Raw genomic sequence first — 24,156 nt, 5'->3', positions numbered from 1 at the left:
CCTGGGATGGCCCACAGCACCAGGAAGAGGGAACAGGGGAAGCAAGGGGATACACCAGCTTTAGTAGCCCTCCTTACAGCTCTCCCTAGCAAATGACAGTATTCACAGGTTGGTTTGTGGACAGAGACAAGACCATCCTGATTGACAGATGTGTGCAGGTGGCTTGAGTGACACAATGGATATATCCACACCTGCATTACATCATTTGATGGGGGACTGACCAGGCTGTAACCAAAGATGTATTTCCTCATAGAGCTTCAGAAAAACCATGGGTCCTGCTTGATGATCCGCTCAGACTATAGCAAAGAGTTGCAGGTTCTCATCTGCTTTTGGGTACCTGGTCCCAGCTGACAGCAGCCAGGCGGCTGGGTTGAGAGGTACAGGAGGAGGCATGGCAGTGGCCAGTGGGGAGCATGGGAGGTGGATGCTGTGGCTGGGAGTGCAGGTCAGAAGCAACTGAGCCGACTGTGCAAAATGAGACAGACATAGCCAGGCTGTGATGCGGTTAGCCACAGCCTGACTCCAGGACCTCTGGCACTGCAAATGAGAGACGCACCACCCTTCAGCCAATATTTCTGTTTATTTGTTTTTTTAATTTCTGTTTTAAACTGTTTGTTTTCTGAGCAGACTTGGGAACATGTCCTGTGAGACACTAATGCACAAAGAATGTGAGAATTTAGTGTATCACACAAGATTTTTCTCATAGACTCTAAGGAAAATATTAATTTTCTTTAGCTGTTAGAATTAGCATGGGGATTTATCAATTATCTGCAAAATAATGTAGCTGTAAACAAGAAGAAATATGTTAGTCAGACCTCTGTTTCTATTAATTAAATATTTGGAAGACATCTTAAAAATATATTTGCAGAAATATCAGCCCAGATAACAGTTCAGCAAAAGTGCAGATTTCTATTAGCATGGCAGTAAAAGAAACTAATATTGGTTGAAGACTGACTTTTGAATTTCTCTATCATTTTAAAGGTCAGATATTAGTCATATGTTTAAAGGCAAATATTCCTTCCACCCCCCCCCAAAAAAAAAATAAAAAAAACCCCACACACTACATTAATATTTTTGGTTATTTTTTGGTTGAACAGATGTATGAAAACATTGCTTTTCACTTTCTATTTGAAACGTATGTGGCATTTTCTAAAAGTCTATTTTGATTTATGCGCCACACAGAGATTCTTACAGACTTACCCATGCACATATGGGATCCCAGTAGCTTGACAGAACTTCAAGTTTGTGCAATCAAAAGTCTTTTAGAAGTTTGATTTACAGGATTGTCTTTTTAGGGGCTTTTGTTTGTTTGTTTTGTTTCATTGCATGCACAACGTGTCATTGACTCTCATTGCTTAAAATTAAACTTCAATCAGTAGTTGCTCAGCCCACCATCTGCAACAAGTTACCATGTGGTCTTAGCTGCATGAGCTCTGTCATCTCTGTGTTACCATTAACAGAAGCAGGATCCAGATTAACTGATGAATGACCTTTTATCTAGCATAACCAACACAGCTAAAATTCAGGAATTTTAGTACTGTCTTTTGTCTAAAAGAGACAAACCTGAACTTAAGCAACACATCTAAGCAAGTGTGCCAAGTGTTGGGAAAATGCACAAGCTCTGGATTAGACATGGAAGGGGAAAGAAATAATTTAGGGTTCAAAGTAACTGCAGAGGTAGTGGCTCTCAGTGCTGTTTCAAGATTAGTAATGTTCTGTTTTCACAAAAAGCTGTGCTGATGAATGCGTAAAGGAATCATTCATGGGGAAGTTTCAGCTTGTGCAAGTTTCCTGAAGTCAGGAAACCCAGATTAATCCAGATTCATCCAGCTTTAGACCGAGGGAATTATTCCAACTCTGGTGCAGAGGAAAATTCTCCATGCAAGCACAAGGGAAACAGTGTTAAATTTCATTGTACAAATTGTGCTTTCTTTCTGTTTCTGTCCTTTGATGAGCAATGTGGTGATTACAGTGCTGTTTGCCCAGATGCCCACAGCTATTTTGCTGATTCTTTTTGGTAGTCAGAGGATTCACTGTAAATAACTAGGGAAAAAAAAAAAAAAAAAAGCTAGCACCACAGCAAATGAGCCTACATAAGCCATGTTTAAATTCAGGTGGAAACGTCAAAGTTTTCTAACTGTAAGAGAAACAGGTTATGAAGGAACTGTCCAGTGAAACACAAGATAATGATCTTTCCTAGTTTTTAGCATAGAATCACAGAAATATACGAATTCAATCATGTGATAGCAAGTAGCTGAGGCTTTTGGTTCAAATAAATTAGCCCTACCTGAAGATCAGAATCTTGAATTTTATCAACTAGGAAAAGGGAGTCAGTAAAAATAATCAAATATAGTGTGATGTATTCAAAATGATAGGCAAGGAAGGTGATTTGAAACTCTAGATTTTTACTGTATGAGGACATGGAAATGACCATGTGTGTCAAGAGACAGAAGGGAGAAAAAAAAAATAAATCTGTCAGGGAGACCAGAAGGAAGATATTCTAATAAGGAGCTTTACAAAGATCCTTACACAATTTATGCATAAGAGTAATAGTTCAAGAAACATAGGAAATAATATGGCATGCCAGAGTTCAAGAAGCATTTGGACAACACTCTCAGACACATGATATGATTTTTTGGGTGGTCCTTTGGGGACCCAGGAGTTGGACTCGATGATCCTTGTGGGTCCATTCCAACTTGGATATTCTATGATTCTATGATTCCATGATATAGTGACAAAATTCAGATCACAGCAGGAGAAAGGAGGGGCCCTAAAAAAGAATGGGGAGAAGTGAACAGCAGGAAGGAGCAAGTTTATATAGCACAGTGGAGAATTACAAAAGGAATATAAAAAGTTCCATATTTTTCCATTTCAAATTGAGATTTCTTTAATGCAGTCTTCAGTAGAAGGTCGGGGAATTCTCACCACAGAGGTTAAAGACCTCTGTGTGAACAAATTGATTTATTTAATGAAAAAAGAGCAATGGGAGATTGGCAGGACATAGAAGAGACTGAGAGAAGCACTAAAACCTGCTGAAGAATGACATGAGATGTAAGAGGAGTCCCAGGAATGGATGGAGTTGCTAAAGACCAGAAATGAGATGATGAGCCACCAGTTGTTCATTTTCTGTGAGCAACTAGAATTTTAAGTTACTATCTGTTATGTAGATATGTACATCTCATCTGTAATCTATAACATTCATAGTTTATGGCTTCTCCTTAGTAAAACCTGAAGGACACAGCCTTAGCTGGTGAAAGTCAACAGATTATCACATCAGAGTGCAGATTAAATGAGATTTGGGACTTGAACATTTTATGGCAGTTCAATTATAATACCTAATAGACAAGAATCTTATACCAAAACTAAATATAAATTAAAACACAACGCCATGAGACTTGTAACACTCCAGCACTAAACCAAAGACAGCTCTGAGGTAAATCATTTAAAGACAGTGGTGAGTTTGGTCTGTTGGAGAAAGTCTTTGTTTTCATTTACACCTCTGAAAGACCATTAACAAAGGCAGATTTTGGCCTGCATGCTACTTTAAACAGACCATGAGAGTAGTAAAAAACCAGACATTTCTGTCATTAAAAAGAGTCCTGCTGAGGGGGCCAGTCTGTTTAGATTGCTACTGTGCAGTGCCAGTGACTGTCACTATACCAGCTGCTTGTGAGAAAAGTTTGCTCCTGTAGGACTTTCTGTGACAGAGTTTGAACTATTTTCATTTAAATAACTTTGGGCACTATGTCTGCAACTTTGAATAAAGATAATAAAAGGGAACAGAGGAGAAATCCATAATATATTATCTGAAAAGAAAAATAACCAAAAGCAACAAAAACCCCTTTCCCTTTGGCACTGTTTTTTTTTTTTTTTTCTCTTTTACTCCATGAAACATGAGAACTTTTATTATATAAAACTGCTTTCTTGTGCTTTTTCCTTTAGGCTTGCCAACAAGGGATGATGATTTAATTCTTTCCAGATATTCAGTTGATTTAATATAATTTCCTTCATGTGGAACAGAACAGGGTAAATGGTCATTGGTCCTAGAATATTTATTCTTTTTCACAAATCCATAAGGGTACATTTAATAGAATCACAACATATTTTTGGCATTCAATTATTGCACTAATTACATGGTGTTTGATTATAAGACTGTCTAGTGAAGATCATATAGAGTTTGTACTGTGTGCATAAACCTGGATTTTTTCTTTGTTTTAATGGAGAGTGATGTATGCTTGAATTGAAAATGCTATTTAAAACAGACATATTTGAATAACAAACCCCTTTGCCCAGGTTCTTGAGACACAGCTGTTACTATTGCAAACCCAGAAGCTTTCATGTACCTCATTTTCATTTCATTTCTCTTGGATTATTCCAGGAATAGCTTGAAGCATTGATTATAGTTTAAAGCTGCTGCTTTTTTTTTTTTTTTTTCTCTCTAAGTAGAACCAGTTTGATGAAAACCTCCATTTCATAATATCTTTTACTCATTTTTGTTCCTTTTCCTCAACAGTTTGTCTTATATGTATGCAGTTTGTGTACTAGACATATAGTTAATTAGATAACGACATACTGAAATGAGCATATGCATATCTCAATTATGTGCTACTGACACAAAGAACAACCCTACCACTGTAGGATTCTGGCAGTAAGATTTGTAGATGGTAAGAGAGAATGCATGATCCAGAACATTTTTTTTTCCCCTTAACTAGATTAAGTATTGAAATAAAAATGCTGTTGCATTAAGGCAGAGCCAAAAAGTAATACCGTGGGTAGAGAGAGGTTTGATATGAGATCTGACGAGTCCATTCCTCTCAATTTTTCACTCCTGTTTGACACTGAAATTCAGTAAAGTTGTAGATATTGCTAAAGGAGAAAGGGACCTAGGGAAATTCACATGATTTTCCTTTTATCCCTTTATTTTCCCTTCATGCTTTAATAAGAGCCCATAAGGTCATGCTCACTGTCTGGGAATGACTCCTTCACTGACTTCATAGTCCAGGGTGACAGAACAGATGACTTTTGTTGCTATTGCTGTTTTGGCCATTTCACAGCAGTGCTGTTCTCACTGTACATCTGTTGACTGAAATCTATTTGATACCAAACTCCATCTATCCATGTAACAAGCAATTCACTTTTAGATTCCTGAAACCCTAAAAGATGTTAGAACATATGTTTATTGACTGTTAAGAAATAAATAAATAAATAAAGCCTGAAAAATGTTTATCAGGAAAGCTAACCAGTCCTCTAGTGAAAATAAATATATAAATAAATAAATAAATCTATGAGAGAGATTTCTGATATTCTGCAATCTAAATTTCATTTTGAATTTGATCCATATTAATCAAGCTTAACTACCCAATTATTTGCTTTTCATGAATAAGATAAATTTACAAAGCTATACCATTTACAAGAGTAGAGATGCCCCAAATTTTATCATTAACTAATGTTGCGACTGTACCTAGAACTTCTTTAGACATTTTTTGTGTAGCCATCCAACGTTGACTTTTCCCCTTCAACATGAAACTTTTTTTTTTGATATTCCTAGAAAAAAAATGAGGAGTTTTCCACTGCATGTTGTTAAGCAGAGACCAGCAAGAAGCAAAATGTTGTTTTAGAGCTTGTAGTACATCTGAGCCTTGATTCAGCACCTGAAAGCATTTAAAGGGCCAAAGCACTCCTATAAAAAACAACATTAGAGGGCCACTGAAAATTAGTAGACCGTGAATCTTGTATCAGCCAGTGTCTGAAACATAAGCTGATAAAATGAAGCACATGGAGAAGCATATGGTTTACAGGATAAGGGTTAAGCCTGAGAGCACTGCAGAGTTGATTTGCCAGCTGACATTGCTTCCTCCTGTGGTTTCCAACAAATCTTTAGCAAAATTCATAGTTGTGGCATATTACCATATTCCTTCTGGAATTCATTCTAAAAGGCAATTCCACATCAGCATGAAACAATACACAGAATATAGTAATGCATGATCTGAAGAAAGCTCAGGGGTGCCATTTGCAAATCGGCACAGTTTCTTTGTGTTTGGACAGGGCTCGAATGTTGGATTACATATTAGTCACAGAACTTTAGACATTATTGCAAGCATGAAACACTGTTACGGAAAGCTATTGCTCTCTTGCCAATTCCTAAAAGAAGTAAAGATAGACTACACTGAGACATTGTGAATCTCAGGTTTTAGGAGAGACCACAGAACCACTACGGAAGTCCTTGTGGAGAAGAAGCTTCCAAGCTTCCAGGCTCTTGGTTGTCATTCCAGAAAGCATCTGAGCTCTTTGTGCCTCCTTCCCCCTTTTTTATTTTTATTTTTATGCAAAGTGGATGCCCAAGTTGGCATCTCTCAAGCTTCTTTCTGTTCCAAATAATCTTATTTTCCTTCTCACTCTGTTGCTCTCCTTCTCTCAAACACCCTCTCTTCTTTTCCTTCCGTAGTCTTCTTTTTCATTTCTCTCATCCACTCTCATCTAGTATTTGACTTTTTTTTTTTTTCCTTTCCTTTCAAGTTGTGGTTATATTCTTACATACATAACAAATACAGTCGGCCATAACAAAAGCCTTTTCATATAACTGGGAGTACTAGTTATACTGCTACCAACTATGGTTGAAGTAACTGCACAGATTTTAGAGATCTCTAAGAATTATCCATAAACAGACAGCTTTTTTTCCACTACAATTTTTTTCTTCTACCAAAAGATTTTCTTTTTGTCATATTCTGCCATAAAGCCATCAAAAATAACTCACTTAAAATACTTGGTTTCAGTTCTTACTTCAGAGGAAGGCTTCCTGTACTTTAATTTATTTCTGTAATATACTAAATTCGGAGTTACCTTTACTTTCTTTTTGGGGAACTTTCCTAAAATCAGTGTAGGAATTCTGTAGAGCAAATGTATGCTATAGAAATTCATTTGAATGAGCTTCATCGTGCAACATCACATACATTTCTACTGTCAGTTTATGAACTTTTTGGGAAAGTGATATGTCACTTTGTATTTCCTCTTTAACTTATTTTCATTTCTGAAAATGGTTTCAGCTTTCAAAACAATTCTGCAGCTCTTTGCTCTGTTCTTACCACTGAAAGGGGACAGACAGAAGTTTTCTTATAAGAGATTTTGTTCAGAGGGCTTACTCTCTTGAAAGGCTAGGAATTTCCATTCCCAGCAAGCAAATAGACTGAGTTCACTAGCTCAGGTGATTCCCAGTTCATCATATATTTTGTTGAATTTCAAACCAATCTTAAAATTAAAATATGTCTCTCTACACATACACAAAGCAGGGACATAAATTTTATGTGTTTTCATTTTAATGGGATGAAAATATTGAATGTGAAATGTTGCTTCTAACATATTCACAGACAAGATTCATCTAAAACATTTCAAATTGTTTGTTAGTGATAAGATACACTTGCTCAAAGTTTATTTTCTTTTAAATAAGGCACATGAATTAACCAAAACTATTTTGGAAATTCTTTCTGAAATGATGAAAAAAGATAATGAAAACTGTAAAACTGTAAGAGCATTTGACATATTTCCCTTGAAAACAGTAACAGCTTTCAAAGAAGAGAGTTTTTTATTTTACTTATTATTTATTTATTTATTTATTTATTAACAAAGGGTGTTTACTTGAGCTTTCAGTGAGACTTATAATTGCTGGTCTGGGTCTGAGCTGTTATGTTTAAACAATTTCTGTAGACTTGGAAGAGTTGATTGATGATTATTTAGACCTGATCATAATGGTCAGTATGAAAAAAAAAATGCCACAAACTCACCTCTGGCCCATGACACTTCAGGCCATCAAGGAAGAGATGCAATATACAGATGGGCATATAGATGCATCATTGAGGGGTGGGCTTGACCATGGACACTATTGAACAGGTTATCCATGATTGTGAAACATGTTGCAATCAAGCAAGACAAGCAGTTAAAACCTTGCTGGTTTGAAGGAGAATGGCTGAAATATCAATATGGTGAGGCCTGGCAGATTGATTATATTACATCCCCACAAACATGCCAAAGCGAGTGCCTTGTGCTTACAATGGCGGAAACAACTGCCAGATGGCTGGAAACATATCCTGTGTCCCAAGCCACCACCCCAAACACTATCTGGCTCTTGAAAAACAAGTCTTATAGTGACATGACACCCCATAAAGAAATAAGTCAGGCAAGGGGACTCATTTCCAAAACAACCTCATAGACATTTGGACCGAAGATCATAGCATAGAGTGGGTATATCACATCCCTCATCATACATCAGCCTCTATGAAAATCAAACGATACAATGAGCTGTTAAAGACTACACTGAGAGCAATGGGTTCTGGGACATTCCAGCATTGGGATACACATTTGGCAAAGACCACCTGGTCAACACTAGGGAATCTGCCATTTGAGCTAGTCCCAACAAATCAAAAACCCTACATACAGTAAAAGGTGGTAAGCCTGCATAGTGCACAAAAAGAACGTGCTAGGAGAGACAGACTGGGTTATTCCTGTCTTGGAATCTGTGGGATTGCTTTTGCTCAAGGATCTGGATACACTTGCTGAGTACTGTGGAAGAATGGGGAATTGTGACGTGTACCTCAAGAGGATTTGATTTACTGGGTTAAACTACAATCTGGTTCAATCTGTGTGGGCAGCTCCTTGAAGGAAATATGAAACAGTGTGAGGCAATTACCTTAGAAGTATATTTGCTCTCCAAAGTGTATACAGCTTCCACCTAAATGTGACTGTTTGCTGATATTCATGTAGATGAGGTAGTGGAGTTGTCTACTAATTTCCTCTTCTTAACACATTAAGATCTACTGTAAAAGATAATGTATTTCCAGGAACAGCTCTGTATAACTGCTAACAGAAAGCACAATACATATACCAGGCTTTTCTTTTCTTTTCTTTTCTTTTCTTTTCTTTTCTTTTCTTTTCTTTTCTTTTCTTTTCTTTTCTTTTCTTTTCTTTTCTTTTCTTTTCTTTTCTTTTCTTTTCTTTTCTTTTCTTTTCTTTTCTTTTCTTTTCTTTTTTTCTTTTCTTTTCTTTTCTTTTCTTTTCTTTTCTTTTCTTTTCTTTTCTTTTCTTTTTTTCTTTTCTTTTCTTTTCTTTTCTTTTCTTTTCTTTTCTTTTCTTTTCTTTTCTTTTCTTTTCTTTTCTTTTCTTTTCTTTTCTTTTCTTTTCTTTTCTTTTCTTTTCTTTTTTTCTTTTCTTTTCTTTTCTTTTCTTTTCTTTTCTTTTCTTTTTTTTCTTTTCTTTTCTTTTCTTTTCTTTTCTTTTCTTTTCTTTTCTTTTCTTTTCTTTTCTTTTCTTTTCTTTTCTTTTTTTCTTTTCTTTTCTTTTTTCTCTTTTCTTTTCTTTTTTCTCTTTTTTTTCTTTTTTCTTTTTTCTTTTTTCTTTTTTCTTTTTTCTTTTTTCTTTTTTCTTTTTTCTTTTTTCTTTTTTCTTTTTTCTTTTTTCTTTTCTTTTCTATTTCTTTTCTATTTATTTTTTATTTGATAGAGTAGTTATAGAGGTGTAATGTGCCAAGCAGAATGTATCAGGTTGGCTTTTTAACTTTAGTATTAGGATCCTCCAAGCTCCTAGAGCTTGAGATAAATTATTATTTTTATTATTATTTTCATCATTGTTGTTTCTCTGCTAGACAGAGCTAATTGTTGTCTGCTTGTTTTTCACCTATACAAGTAATTACATGTACTTGTAAGCCTGACAGTTTGACCCAATTACATCTTTGTCTCTATCTGTCTTCCACTAGATTATTTTCTGCTCTGAGTGTGATAAAAGAGACTTCTTCTGTTAAATAAACTAATTTCTTGCCTTGATTTCTACCACTTGATTCAACTTATTCATAACCCTGAGCTGCTAGTCACCTTGGGCTCTTCAGACACAAGACCAACAGGTTGACATTCCTCCATGAGCCCAGCTTGCCCATGTTAGACACAGCCCAGTAGCAAGGGGACTTACTGTGCTCCATCCTTCATAATACCAGCACTGAGAAAAATCCCAGTATAGAGATAATATTAAACTTGGAATAAGGGGCTACCAAGGCTTCAGGAGGTAGGTGGAGGATCTCTGCTAAAGACAGTTATTATTCTTATCCATCACCTATGACAAGAGCACAAATTGTAAAGGAGATCTGCTTGGAGGAGGTAGCGGGCAACTAACTTGTATGCCTGAAGAACAGAAGCCCTTCTTGTGGGTACAACAACATTGTGACAGCTCGAGTAAGAAAGGTATAAGGTAATGTTAGGAAAACAAGGTCTCTTCACATTATTCTTTGTAATGTTTATAATGGACAGTCCACAGCAAGGAAGAGAGGGTATTTAACAGAAGAGTGAAGCAAAATATAGATACAGAAAAAACAGGCACCACAGGCAACCTTGAATCCTGGAAATACTCAGTTTCCAACACAGACATCTTGCACAAACATTGACATCAATGAAAGTTGAAACAGCACACAAAGGGGGATATGTATGCAGAGCTCACAGAAGTAGGAAAATATGGGCACGATTCTTATTAACACCTTGAGGAGAATAAGAAGCATGCATAATATTGCTGCTAGAAATCATTCTCAATGTTCTTTAACACCTGAAAAGTCTTTTATGGGATCTCAGACAAAAAGAAAATGTTAAAAATAACTATGGAAGAAAAAAAGAAAGCACAGAAATCCTGTCTAGAGAACAGATTTTTTTTTGCTTTCATTTGATTTGTTTGATGGTCAGACCAATAAAAAATGTTTATTTGACTAAGAATTAAACTTTTTCATCTTTTTTTTTTTTTCCTTGTTGAACTAAAAAATAAACCTCGCACCATGTTTTTATGTTGTACTTTAAAATCAGTGTTTAGGAACTTGCATCAAATGAGATCAAATACAAAAATTACTAGCTTTTTAAAGGGTCCAAAACACTTTCATTCTCAGATAAAAGCTTCACCAACAGCTTCTACTTTTGGCCAATAAGTCAGAGACAGGGGCTGTAGGGGTCCTGTGCCTGGCCCCTTTCTCAGACAAGGAATTTTAGGTGTATTCGAGCAGAGTAGCTCCTGCTTTTCATGCTGCTGGGCTGTGTCTAGAAGGGTTGCTATCATTCCTTTTCCATTGGTGTAGTTCCAGCTGTTAAAAAAAGCAAATGTTCAGATTCACAAAATAGTGAACCTCCTGTCTGGTAATCAAAACAGCCTCCTCAGAGAAAAAAATCTATACTCCAGTTCCTGGATTTGAACCTAGATCCTATAATACCATGAAGGCTATCCTCATTGCCAGTGTAGAGTTTCAGTGGATTATTTCAAGTCCTGAAACAAAGCAGAGAATCACAAGGAGATCAACCTTCTTGAGAATAAGCTTCCTAGTAGTAGTAGGAGTAGAATTTCAGACAAAGTCCAGGGTTTCATTACCTGGAGAAGGGCACTAACGTGCTATTTTAGTGTCTCAGTAGAGGATTATTGAGAAGCATGAGCACTGTTATATTTTTTCCTTGTGGTTGAAACTATTTGTGTATTTTTTATGAATTCACTAACAATCCAGAAAAACTGATAGAGCATTTTCATGAATAAATGCTTTATTGGAAAAGCCTGTTTTCACTGAGCTTTGCTGATTCCACATATGACTTTTATTGCCCCAGTCCCTAATTAGGAACAGATTTGTTTGTGGAAGATGTGATTCCAGTTTCTTCACAATTTTTCCTATAAAAGAAAAAGACTGGGGGGGAAAAGAGCCTTGGAAATGACATTTCCAGATATACTCTCTCTGCATGACAGCATCAGCCTGGGTCCGTGCACGTGTGTAGGAGGAGGTGTGAGTACTGTGAGCGGTAGGGCATGCTGCTCTGCAGTGGAACATGAGCAGCAGTCAAGAAAGTGCTTCCCCTAGAGAAAAACAGATGTGACTGAGCTGCCAGGAACCAGGGAAAATCAGAACAGCCACTACTGCAGCATGCATAAACATGTTTAACCTAAAAAACACTGAGGAAACAATACTGTATCTAGCTGATCAAGAGGCAGATGGGCTGGTCAAATATATGTGCTACAGAAAGCAAGACAAAAACAGCAAGAATATCCATGCTATTGGCAACAGTGCAAGGATGTGAGAAACAACTGTACTGATAAACTCTTAAAATTCATTGCAGTATAGATTTGTTTGAACTAGCACTGACAGAGCAAGCATAGAATATGCTTGCTTAGGATAGTAATGCTAACTGTACTAATAAGGAAGAAAGTAAATTAGCTAAGGCAGAATATTATGCAGATGGGGTTATAATGCTTCAGATGCTTGACCTGAAATGGCTACCAATGCTCCTGCGTATCATTACTCACACAGTGTGTTGCCATGTAGACTTACCCTTCCTGTTTAAAAGCATAAGTGATTCTGGGGAACGCAAAAAAAAAAAAAAAAAAAAAAAAAAGCTTATGGAGGAGACTTTCAGAGAAGAGGAAGATATTTACTCACTGACTTCAACAATGCCAAAGATTCTTTGTCACACATTGCAGAAATGGGATATTAGTTCAACACCCAACATAGCAATTTATATGTTAGAGTAATAGAATTCCAGACAGATAATGTAACTAACTACAGTACAATATTAGGAAATATACCTTCTAGGCTGAAAAAACGAGAGCAAGTATATGTGGCAAAAGTTGGAAACCATCTGGGTGCAGCAAGGCACCCTGAATGCAGGGGTAACACTGGATATGTCTTGGAATTTGTAATCACAAACATGCAAATTAGCTTGCTAGTCATCTTCAAAAAATTTACCTCTTATTGCTTGTATTTCTTCCTTCAAGCTTCATACAAGCTTCTGTGGTCACTGGGATCTCTTCAGATGATTGTGGTTGTGGTGTTTTTCATTAAAAATGACGAAGAAGAAAGTAGTAGCAAACTGCTTGGAATAGTGAGAAAGAAACAGAAAATGCTAGAGAAGTTTATGGAGCTGGTCAAATCATAGCTGTTTTATTTATTTATTTATTTATTTATTTTTAACTATGCTGGCAGCATCTATAAAGGATTTTTATTTCCGCAGAGCCAGCTACATTAAAAAAAACATACAGGCTTTTGATAAATTCATCATGCAAACTTCAATCAAGTTGGCAGATATGTCAGAAATGTCTGGGTACTTCTCACTTCTTGAGCCTCTCACTTTTCTTTTATGCTTTTCTTTACAGTGCAACCATGCATACCCTGAGCTGAGGTGTTAGCACATCTGTGTTAACTGTCATCATTTCAAAATTAACTCATACCTAATATGCATTTCTGGCAAAGCACTAGGTATTTGTGGCTTGGTTAGCTATTGACCATAGCTGCAGTGTTATTAAGGTGACTTGACTTATTATACTTTACGCACCTCTTCTAAACATAGATGCTTCTTTACATGATAATCCATTCAAATCAGTTTGTAATGCACTCTGGTAATTAAGTGAAACAAATGTCAACTTTATGACGGCAGTTGTGGATTCATACTGGATAGATGAGTGGTCTGCTCCTCCCTCCTTGCAGTGGAAGAGGCTGCATTTTTTTCTGAACCATAAAATATCAGTGGTAAGAGTTAGAGGATTAGGAAGAATTAACATCAGACTTGCAAGCACAATGATGCTTTTTACATTGTTTTAGAGATCCTCTTCATAGGGAAAAGGACAGTGTGTTTTACAGTTTCATTTATAGTCTTCTGGCATGACAGATGAATTAGATGAGGTGTGGCTGAAAGCCTACATCATTTAGTTCCCCGTTTCCTTTATATTGTTTGATTCATCTGTGATAGCAGAAAGATTTGAGCATGAATACAGTCATGTGATTCAAAAATGATGTGATTTAGGCCTGTTATTGTAATCTGAGAGGGAATTTCACCAACTTTCCCCGAATATTTAGAACATCAATACCATTGCAAATAGAGTTATGAATGCAATAAAACTGCTCAACCCCCAACCAGGGTTGATTTATCTTATGAAGAGCAGCGCAGTAACAAAGCTATTTTTCATTTTACATGGAATTATTTAATTCTATAGATATTTTTCATTCTGCAGTGCAGTCAAGATGGGACAAATTATCCTAAATGAGGATACTTGGGGTTTTCTTTTTGTTACACAGTTCCCAGATGTGAAGTCAGCTGGTTGTATCAAAGATGTAAGACATAAAGCAGTTGGTAACAACAGCTCTTCAACCTAATAAATTTGTCCAAGGAAGTATCATGAACTTTTGTCTTCATTGAGATTAACTGGGATTTGCCAATTACAAGTCCTTAGGATCAATCTGCATATGTACAAAGATTGTTCTAAAGACAAAGACCTTTGAAGAATTCATAAGGCTATCCACCTTACAGTCACATATCATCAATTGGAAAAAAAATCTGTTGATATCAACCGGCTGAGGGAAAGCAACCATTAACAGCAATTTTATTATAGAAAACATAATGTCCCTACCAACAAAACTCAGTACCTTCACATTCCATTGTCCCTGAATGTTTTTAGTTCTAATAGATTAAATTATCTATCTAATAGATAATCTTGACATCTCTTTGGAGAAGGGTTAGTCTTTTTTGTTTGTTGGTTGGTTTTAAAACCAAATAGTGCCTAAAGTGTCATAATCTTTGGCTGGAACTTTGGGATGCTTTTTAATATTGTCCATAAGGACTGCTAATAATGTGCATATATACCTGTAAATATCCACACTGTAATATGTATATTTGTTCTTTGTTGTAAGTAGAAATTAATTTCCAAGTACAAGCAGATGATAGTTGTTATAATTTAATTAGTAACACTGTCACACAAAATTGTTTCTTTTTTCAAAAAATAAATTACTATGTTATTACTAAATTAAAGAACATAGGTAAACATGCATATATACTGTAGAGACTTTTTAAATCTTCTGTATTTTTTCATATAGGTTGAACATAGAGGAACAGAAAATATTTTGCTAAAAGGGCAAAAGTTTCCCAGAAATCACATAAAATGAACTGCAACAATAAGGGTTTTCACAATAGGATTTCTGAAAAAGGGGTTATTTCTATGCTGGGTTTCTATACTGGATTATATACAGAAGTGCACTGGAGGAGAATAAGGCCTGAGGCCTCTGAAAGGCCTTTGGAAAAAAAAATAAAACAGACAAGAAAAAAAAACTCTGAAAGTTGCAATTCTCAACACTTTTAAAGACCTACTTTTCAGAAAATGTTTTATCTTCAAAGAAAAAGTATACCACATGCATAGTTTAAAATGTCTGTTACAGAGGCCAGTCCTGAAATGTTATAAATAGATGCAAGATGTTGAAGAGCAAATAATTGCTTCTATCTACAAATACAAGAAGACTGAAATAATATGACTGATGGATAGTCTATTATGTTGACTATCAGAAATAACAAAAATGTCATACTGTCCCAGTGAATAGTTGAGTCAAATATTTGAGACGTATTGAAATTCCAGTATACTATCTTAGGAAAAAAAAAAAAAAACTAACTGAGAAGAAAAAGAAAATCAAAGATGTTTGCTTATATCTCTCTTGTTAGTGAGTTGTGAATTTCCTGTGATCTAAATACTTGGACTTCTCTAAAATCCAGTGTTGTTATGTGCATATATATGATAATTAAATACTGCTCTGAGTTTGTTGTATTTGCTTAAACTGATACACTTCCTATACAAATATTTGGCTAGTTCAGAAAATAAGTTGTGAGTAGTTGGGGAAGGGAAGGTTTTCTCTTAATATCTTAATTTTATATTTATTACTGTTATATTAATTTGACATTTTAACTTCTGTGAAGCACCTACTCTGTGATAGGTAATAATTACTGTTCTTGGTTTTATCTCTATGGAAACAAAATAAAAACCAAATACTCAATGACAATCCTAAAACTGAAGAAAGAAATGATGTCACCATTAGAAATGGAATACTGAAGAATGAAACAGCAGAAAATTGTCACTTTGATAGAGTAAGATTTCATGTCATATTCCCTTGTCATGGATCTGAGTTGGATAAGTGTATTTCAGTTTTGAAATCACACACTGAATAAGTCATATAGAAATATATATTTGGTATATTGCTTTGGGACCTGAATCTCACACATTTCATGTCTTAAAATACCAATATCAGTCTTCCCATCTTCAAGGGATGACAATAATTTATGAACTATTTACATGGTAAGTGGCTGTTCCTTGTTAGACAGTGACTATCTTAAAGACTGACAGTTTTGATAACTAGTGTTCATGTAAAACATATTTTTTTCTATCATATATTTAGCCAAATGTATCCACATTCTTTATGCTAGTTACTAGGTAACAACTACATGGAAATATAATTTGTCTATACCAATGACGTTAATAGGTTAGATGTTGTAGGTTTTGACAAGACAGATAGAGTAGGTAAGAATTCTCTTTGGAATATTTGGGATATTACAACAGAAGTTTTTCAACATATTTGCATTAGGAATTCTTAGGTAAAGTATTAAGCATGTCTTATGTAGATCCAAAATCTCTTCTAAAAGAAGAACAATCTTTTCAGCTGTAGAAAAGATGCAAGCAAAGGACAAATTAAAGTCAAAATAAAACTGTTACTTCTTGATTTATGAGCTAGAACAAGTTCCATTCCAGTAAAACTTGTATCTTAGAATTCTCACAGCACAAGACTGACACTGCAATATGTTTATATGACAACAGCCTGCAGTAGTCGGAAACATATCATGATGTCCAATGGAATTGGAGGCTGAATTTCATTTCCATCCAAGCGTAGATAGCGGAGGCGAGGTATGTTACCATAAAAACCGTAGTCTTCTGCTACAGTAATTGAGACTGGGCATATCTGAGTACCATTGACACCTGAAAATATAGATTAAACATGTTAGGTAATTTCCACGGGAAGGGTTCATGAAGATAAAATGTGTTTAGAAGACAAATATAACAGCCTTGCACCAGTATTTTTATGGGAGTCACTTGTTGTCAGAGTTGGAAAAACACAGAATTAACAATTAACTACTTCATTGTTAATGTAAGAAAACGTTAAATAATGTAATCTAGAACAGTGAATCGCATATTTAATGTTCTGTAATTATGACTAAAAGGTACTAGATGCATAATTTTTTTCTTGGACAGAGATGAAACTAGCTTAGACAACTGTCTGTATTTATTGAGACATAACTCTTTGACCTCAGAGGGAGCAAAACAAGGCTAATGCTGAGGAATTTTGAAGATCTTACTGCAATGATAGTGCACAATTTTTAGCAGATGTACTTCATTGAAAATCTCATGTTCAAAATGATAACAATATTGAATAAGAGGACCTGTTCATATAATGTCTAAAACTTTTAATATCTGTATTTTCCTGTTCTTTCAAATTCTTCAGTACAGTTCTCTTTAATTGCAGTAATAAAACTTGTGCAATGGAATATACTTTTTCCTAATTTGAAAACCAAAAAGTGCTTAAAATTCTTTATGAATCACACATATGCTAACATTCAGAAAAAAAATAATAATGAAACAATAATTTGAATTTGCTTATTTTCATATGGGTTAAATAGATTGGATTCTTTACATTGTCTCTCCTAAATTATTTCTGCACTGTCACTTGACAAAAATGTTTTTCACATCTTGTCTTCAGTTATTGAATAGCACAACTGACCTATTTCAGCCTTATTCTAGAAAATACTGGTGGTGTTTACTTATCAAAGATGTCAAATTCCTTGGACCAAATTACAGTCTTTAGTGATTAGTCTGACTGCATGAAGATCTTGTTGGCCCCAGACCACCTGCAAAAACTACTTGAATAGAGAATGTAACAGATTTTTTTTTTTCTCTGAGTAGCCTAGAAATAGCAAAAGAAAAGCTTTTTTGCCATTTTTCTCCCTTTATATTTACCAATAATATCCACATATCTTCTGATTACAAACCCCAAAATTCATTTAAAATAAAACATGATTTTAATATTTTTTTTTATCAAAAGAAAAATAATATTTCTGAATAACACTGTCCAGACGTTTGCAACATCTTGGAAACAAACTTTATCTTTGTCATGGAAACTGGATAAATACATCTATTCAGGCAAGGACTGAACATTTTATCAGAAACATTATACCAAATCCTCTTTGCCTATGTTGTGAAATCTTATTAATTCATCTGATATTTTGGGAAGGCATTTGATATTCTTGGAAGAAACAAGGTACAACTTTTTTTCATATGTGAAAATGAAGCAGGAAGCTTGAGACTGAGGTATCATTATGGAAATTATCTAGGAAGTTTTACAAATGAATCAACATTATGTAGCAGAAAATATCTTTTCAGGTCAAAATGCTGTCCTTAGGAGACAAGATGGTTTCAAATGTACTCTAAACCTCTGTGTTCTCTGATCTAGAAAATATCTCAGTATAATAGTCTTCACTGGGTTAATTACTCCAACCTTAATGTGAGGAAGAAATTATGTAATAACAAGCAACCTGTGAAGTGATTTCTTGATGGTGTGTGGTATGAAGAGGTTTGGTCTTTTACTGTTTCCCTCCTGTAAGTAGCAAATCCTGCCAAATTATCAGAAGAGTAAAAGTCTCTCTCTGTTCTCTTTCAGACTTGGGGTTCGTGGGTATATTGATGAATTTTGCCAGCAGAAGCAAGGGGGACAGGGCAATCCAGTTATATGGATTGCATCCACCTAACTGATCTATGCAAACAATAGTGTCAGCCTAAGCAAATCATTTGACTCTGTTTATAAACTTTGGAGAGAGATGGATACGTCCAAAAGGTGATTCAGATCTCCCTAAAATGGATTGAATTTCCCTCTGGAATTGTGTATCTCTTTCCATTTTATAAGTTGGAGGACTGTATGACTAATTCAAAATAGATACCAGAACCTGGGATGATTTATTCAACTAACATGAATCCATATGTGGTCAACAGTATTGATAAGTAGAATAATATTTAAAAATGAGGCTCTGGAGCTGCTATAGGAGAAAACTTCCTCATTACTGACTAATACTGTGTATCTGCTGAAGAACCAGAAAAAATCTTATTTTGTTTTTCAGTAAAACTCATAGCCTCTCAACATTTAGAAAATGAGTTTATAAAGAAGATGAATCTGTTATGACATATATGATCAGGAGGATGTTTCTGGTATAATATTGTAACCTACAGCTGCACCCATTGTGGTCTAACTCAAATAGTTGGACTCCCTTTCTCCTTTTTATGTATTCATTAACTACAGCAGCCAAGGATAAACATCGCAAATTGTATGTTTCTGGGTTCTTTCAGCAAAGAAGCCAGTAGCAGTTATAGCTCAGGGGTCTGACAATAAGTCAGAATCTAGAACTTGAACCATTTTACCATTTTCTTCCAAATATCCTATAATGGATTCTGATAGACCAGTATTGTTTCTTGGCCCAAAGACTTTTTTTTTTTTTTTAAAAAAAAAAAAAAAGGTTTATTTGACTATTTTATACATAGCTACTAAGAATAAATCCTTATTGGAAAAAAAGTAGTAAAAATGAGAGCAACCTTTCAAAGTGATTAAGCAGTTAATGAATGTCCCATTTTGAAAAGTGGTAAAGACATTTAGTAATGTAAATCTTGTGGAAAATTATCGTGACTTAGGCTCATTGGAAAATGAGACTTGAGTTTTTAGATACTAGATGGGTGACTTTTCCTGGTTTTCTCATAGTTTTAATCTTATTAAAGAAAATAAAATAATTTGGTAGCAGTTCAAAGGGTCTGTGTTACCTAGACACAAAATACATCTTAACTTGGCAAGTTACATTCCATTGATTTTAATTTAGTGTTCATTTAAAGAGACGGGAGATAAAGTCTACTCTTGAGGCCCTTCAGTGAAACAAAATAAAACACTTTGTAGCCAAGGGGCAATGAAACATGTTCAGTGACTACATATGTCATGAGCCCTAACTTTAATTAACTGTTAGGCGTTTTGCAGGCCAGTTAAATACGTTTGGGTTGTGCAAAATTGATTTGTCTTTATGAGGTTTCATACATTTGATTTGCTGCATTCAATTAATTAAATTATTAATAGTTATCTTCTTCTGGTATATTTTTCTTTGATAGAGCAGCCAAATTGTTATTTTTAGTATCTTTGTGAACTATTGTAACACAACATAGAAGTAAGGAACCATTTATTCAATTAAATCAGTGTAACAAGATGAAAAATTTGGAGAGGTGAATATATTCTGTGCAGTGATAATTAAAAAGTGATAACTTTGATTTTGGCTTTTGGCATGAAACAGCCTACTGTACTGTCTAGCAAAAGGCAACCAAAGATTAGTAAACTAAATGATTTAAGAACTTGGATCTTAAAGGATCTGCAGAACTTGTGAGCAGATGCTCTCTCTACCCTATATACCTAAATACCATGTTCTTCCTGTACCGGGAAGAACGTCAGAAGCATTGCTAGAAGAAAAGTTATGACATGACAGGCTTCTATTGCTTTGAGAATAAAGTCTTGTGTCATTTATAGAAAGAAGACATTTGAGGAGATAAGCATTCGTAGAATGAAGTTTCTGTAAAGTTAGTTAAAAGAATTTTTTGGAAGAAAGATTAAGTATATATACCAGCATTTTTTACATAAAAAATAAAATATGGGTAGGATATTCAAGCTTGAAATATTCAATAGCCACAATGTAATTAGTTCTATTCAAAAAAGACTGTTTTGACTGCAGATAATATTTTATTCTGAGTCTCTCACATTAGGCTCCTTTTTTTAGATAGCTTAGGTAGAAGAGAGATGTTCAAATCAGCTGAACCAACATTGATTCTGTTAGTTTAGTGAAGTTTCTAAGGTGCTCATGAGCTTCAGAAAACTAGCAGTCATGCAGTTGTGAATATCCTAACATGCTGCTTTTATTGTTGTTCCATGTTGTTGTTTCTTGCTAGTTTATTCCTATCCTATCTGTGGGAAAATTTAATTTCTCCCAGAATGGTTAGCTGTATGTATATATCAAAATGTGAAGGGAAAAATTTTCCTTAAGCCACCTATATTTCTGACCTTCTGATCTGCTTGTATTTTATTTATTTATTTTCAATATCTGACTTAACAAATCAAATGTGGTATTACTTACATAAATATATTTGGTTGTCATATTTTAGAACTGACTTGAAAATTGGCCCATGGAAGGTTTTTTGCTTATCTCCCTATAGCAAGTGGCACATTTTTACTCTTTACTTTCAAAGAGTAATTTTTGAAGTTAAACAGTCGTTTTCAAAGAATTATTGTTAATTGACAATACACACTTACTTTTGATTCTGTTGTGATCAAGGTGAAGGTGCTCAAGACGAGCATTGATAGGTGGAATTTTAGTGAGCTGGTTATGAGACAGCTGTAAGTCTAGAATAGATGAAACATTAAACCCATTTGGCGGAATACCATCATCAGATAATTTATTGTAGTTCAGCCTAAGGAAAGTCACTTTGGGTATTGCACTGAAGTAGTTTTCTGGTATCACTTCAATGGAGTTGTTGTCTAAAAACAGCTGCAGTGTGTTAGCTGGAATGCTTAAAGGCATCTTTTTGAGTGAATTTTTTGCTATGTTGAGTTGCATAAGACTATTGAGTCCTTGGAAGGTGTCACTTTGAAGAGCGCTGTCCAACAAATTGTTCTGGTGCAGATCTAACATAGTAAGGTTTTCCAAGTTGCTGAAGACTCCTTCTGGGATTCTGGAGATTTTGTTCCTAGCCAGCCTTAGCTGTTCCAAGCCCACTGGTAATGGAGCAGGCACCTCTTCCAGTTCATTATCTTCAAGGAACAAGTAAAGCAGCCTTTTCAGCTTGCTCAGCACACCACTCTCAATTCCACTGTTGGTGATTTTATTCTTGTTCAGATTTATCCACCTCAGATGAGTGGCATTCACAAAAGGTTTATCTGAAATTGTTTCAATTAGGTTGTTCTGAAGATAGAGGTACCAGATTCTTGCTGGGATTGCAGGTATTTCTTTAAGACCTTTGTTATCACAGTATAATGCATTGGGGAAACTAGGAGGACAAAAACATTCTTGTGGACACTCAAAAGTGTAGTGAGACCAATGTTCAGGATCCAGGTCATCATAAACTTGTCTCACAGTTCGAGTCCACACAGAATGAGCTAAGAATAATAGCAAAAGGCTTGGACAGGCTTTTAGAGTCATCATTTGCCTTGGAAGGGGAGAAAAAAAATTAGTTGTCTTAACACAATCCTCTAACAATATACCAGATTAACAAAACTGGTTAATTAACATTAATTAACATTGCAAATAATATTTCCTTTATGAACAGCCAAATTCTGTTACCTATAGCATTAATATAGCATGTTCAGGACAAATTTAACAGTAATACAAAGTATAAACACTTTAGTGTTAAATGTTAAACATTTTCCTGATTCAACTTAGTTTTCACATTGACTACCAATTTAACAGATGTTCTTTCAGATATCATTTCAAAGAATCTGAAAACATGGACAATTTCTCTGACAATAAATCATTACTTCTTATAAATTCATTTAAGTTTTCTTATACAGAGCTGTTTTGCATAAGCTAGTTAAGGAACTGTATTATTTTCAATAATGCTATCAATACTATGGTGACCTTTATACCTTTGCAGTCAGTGTTACTCCATTTAAAACTAATTATAAAATCTTTTTCTGTTTTTCCTCTGTCCTAAATTATAATGGCATCTGGATCAGATTTTCCAGGTCTTTTGTCATCACAGAAAAGTGAAAGATCAAAGAGTGTTTTAACAGCTGTTTGTTGGGCATGTTCTTAAAGAGCTTGGACGGAATATGGAGTAATCCATTCCCCTCCCTCCTTCCCTCACTCTTTCAAATCCAAAGTTATTAATTTTTTTCTCTAAAGCAAACAGCCAAAATAAATGCCTGATCTAAATTACATAAAAATTAAGTCCTAAACAAAGTATATCATATACATTCATGCTTCTTGGATCAGTTTTACCTACTTAATTACTTGCTTTGTTTATACTCTTCTATTATTAAACAATGAACAACATTTTCAATGATAATTTGCTCCAACAGGACATATCTGTGCAGCACAAAAGCTACAAAAGCTTCACAAATTCTTTTTTTTTTTTTTTTTTTTTTTCAATGAAGAGGTAAGAAAGAGCTGAGATTTCTGGTCAAAATAAAGAAATTAGTTTTAGCAAAAATAATATTTAAATACAGAGGGAATTCTCTCATATGGTTAATGAACCAGTAAGGTTAGTAGCTCAGTTAATCTCTGCGTACCATATGTAGTCATTTAATAGTTTTCATTTTTGTTATTACTAGTAACAAGTGCAGTATCCTACAGATCTTTCAGTCCCACATTCTGCTATCTGGAAATTTTCCAAGTATTTGAAGAATAGCATATTTAATTTACACGGTGAAATAGTACCTTCTCACTGTTTAAATATTCATAACCTTAATAACATTTTCAAAAAGGAATATAAAGTAATTTACCTTGTTAGTCAAGTTCTTGGAGCTATCTGAAGCCAGTTAGAAATAAGTTTAAATACAGAGCCTTTGGCTGCTAACCACTGTGTTTGCTTCCTGTTCTTCTAAGAATTAATAGCATATAAAACTTGAAATGCATGCTAGCATTCCCAGCTGCATTACCACACATACCTTATTAGCTATTGTTTCTAATTTGACATTGCTTCAGAATTTGGGCTTACCTCAGCTTTCTTGGATCTTCTTTTCTTTCTATTGGTCACTGTTGTTAGACTGTAATAGCCTGAGTCAGGCTACAAGCCGTGTTCTGTGAATACAGCCTAATATATACGCATCAGTGACTACAGCTTTTAACCCCTAAAATAACTAAGGCACCTCAGCACCTAAGCAAGAAAAGACAGGAAATACTGGTTTTAATATCAAACAGCCGCAGAGCTGAAGTAGTTTGATTTTTATAGTTTAGCAGATGAAAGGAACTGGTCTAGATGAAACAGGTAACACAAAATATACCTTTATTCAACATTTTTGTCAATTGATACTTTACATGCAAAGCTTGCTTGCATCATAATTCATTCTCATGATACCTGAACTGGCTGCAATGAATTAAAAACAGTGCCATCTGTTCCTACGGAAATCTTTTATTTGATTTTGATCAAATACAGATGCTGCCATGCCATTTAAAGACATAATTCTTGATTAAGAGAAGAAGATAGCAAAAGCATTCACTAAGAATTTTTTAATAACATCTACTTCCATTTCTCTAAGGACTAAAACATACTTTTTTTTTTTTTCCTGAGATA

At 34.8% G+C, this 24,156-nt stretch overlaps 2 protein-coding genes across 3 annotated transcripts in view; both read right to left on the bottom strand.

Moving 5' to 3' along the window:
* EPYC (epiphycan) overlaps nt 1-14,549 on the bottom strand; it is a 48,217-nt gene extending 33,668 nt beyond the window's left edge. Inside the window, exon 1 of one of the 2 annotated variants that reach the window (XM_066995179.1) lies at nt 12,737-14,549. In XM_066995179.1, the coding sequence (XP_066851280.1) occupies nt 12,737-12,771 (35 nt within the window). In that variant the 5' untranslated portion in view covers nt 12,772-14,549. Of the gene's footprint in view, nt 1-1,200; nt 1,358-12,736 lie in introns of those variants that run through there. The other variant, XM_013182555.3, reaches the window with a different exon arrangement.
* Nucleotides 14,550-14,702: 153 nt separating this feature from the next.
* Nucleotides 14,703-24,156, bottom strand: part of LOC106036881 (keratocan) — a 33,716-nt gene continuing 24,262 nt past the window's right edge. Inside the window, exons 4-5 of the mRNA XM_066979053.1 lie at nt 21,179-22,071; nt 14,703-16,776 (exon numbers count right to left, since the gene is read on the bottom strand). Coding sequence (XP_066835154.1) covers nt 16,604-16,776; nt 21,179-22,071 — 1,066 coding nt within the window. The 3' untranslated portion in view covers nt 14,703-16,603. The remainder of the gene's footprint in view (nt 16,777-21,178; nt 22,072-24,156) is intronic.

This window comes from Anser cygnoides, chromosome 1 (assembly GCF_040182565.1).
Source record: "Anser cygnoides isolate HZ-2024a breed goose chromosome 1, Taihu_goose_T2T_genome, whole genome shotgun sequence".
Taxonomy (NCBI): Eukaryota; Metazoa; Chordata; class Aves; order Anseriformes; family Anatidae; genus Anser; species Anser cygnoides.
Note: the sequence above shows the minus strand (reverse complement) of the source record. Positions and strands in the feature narration are given on the sequence as shown.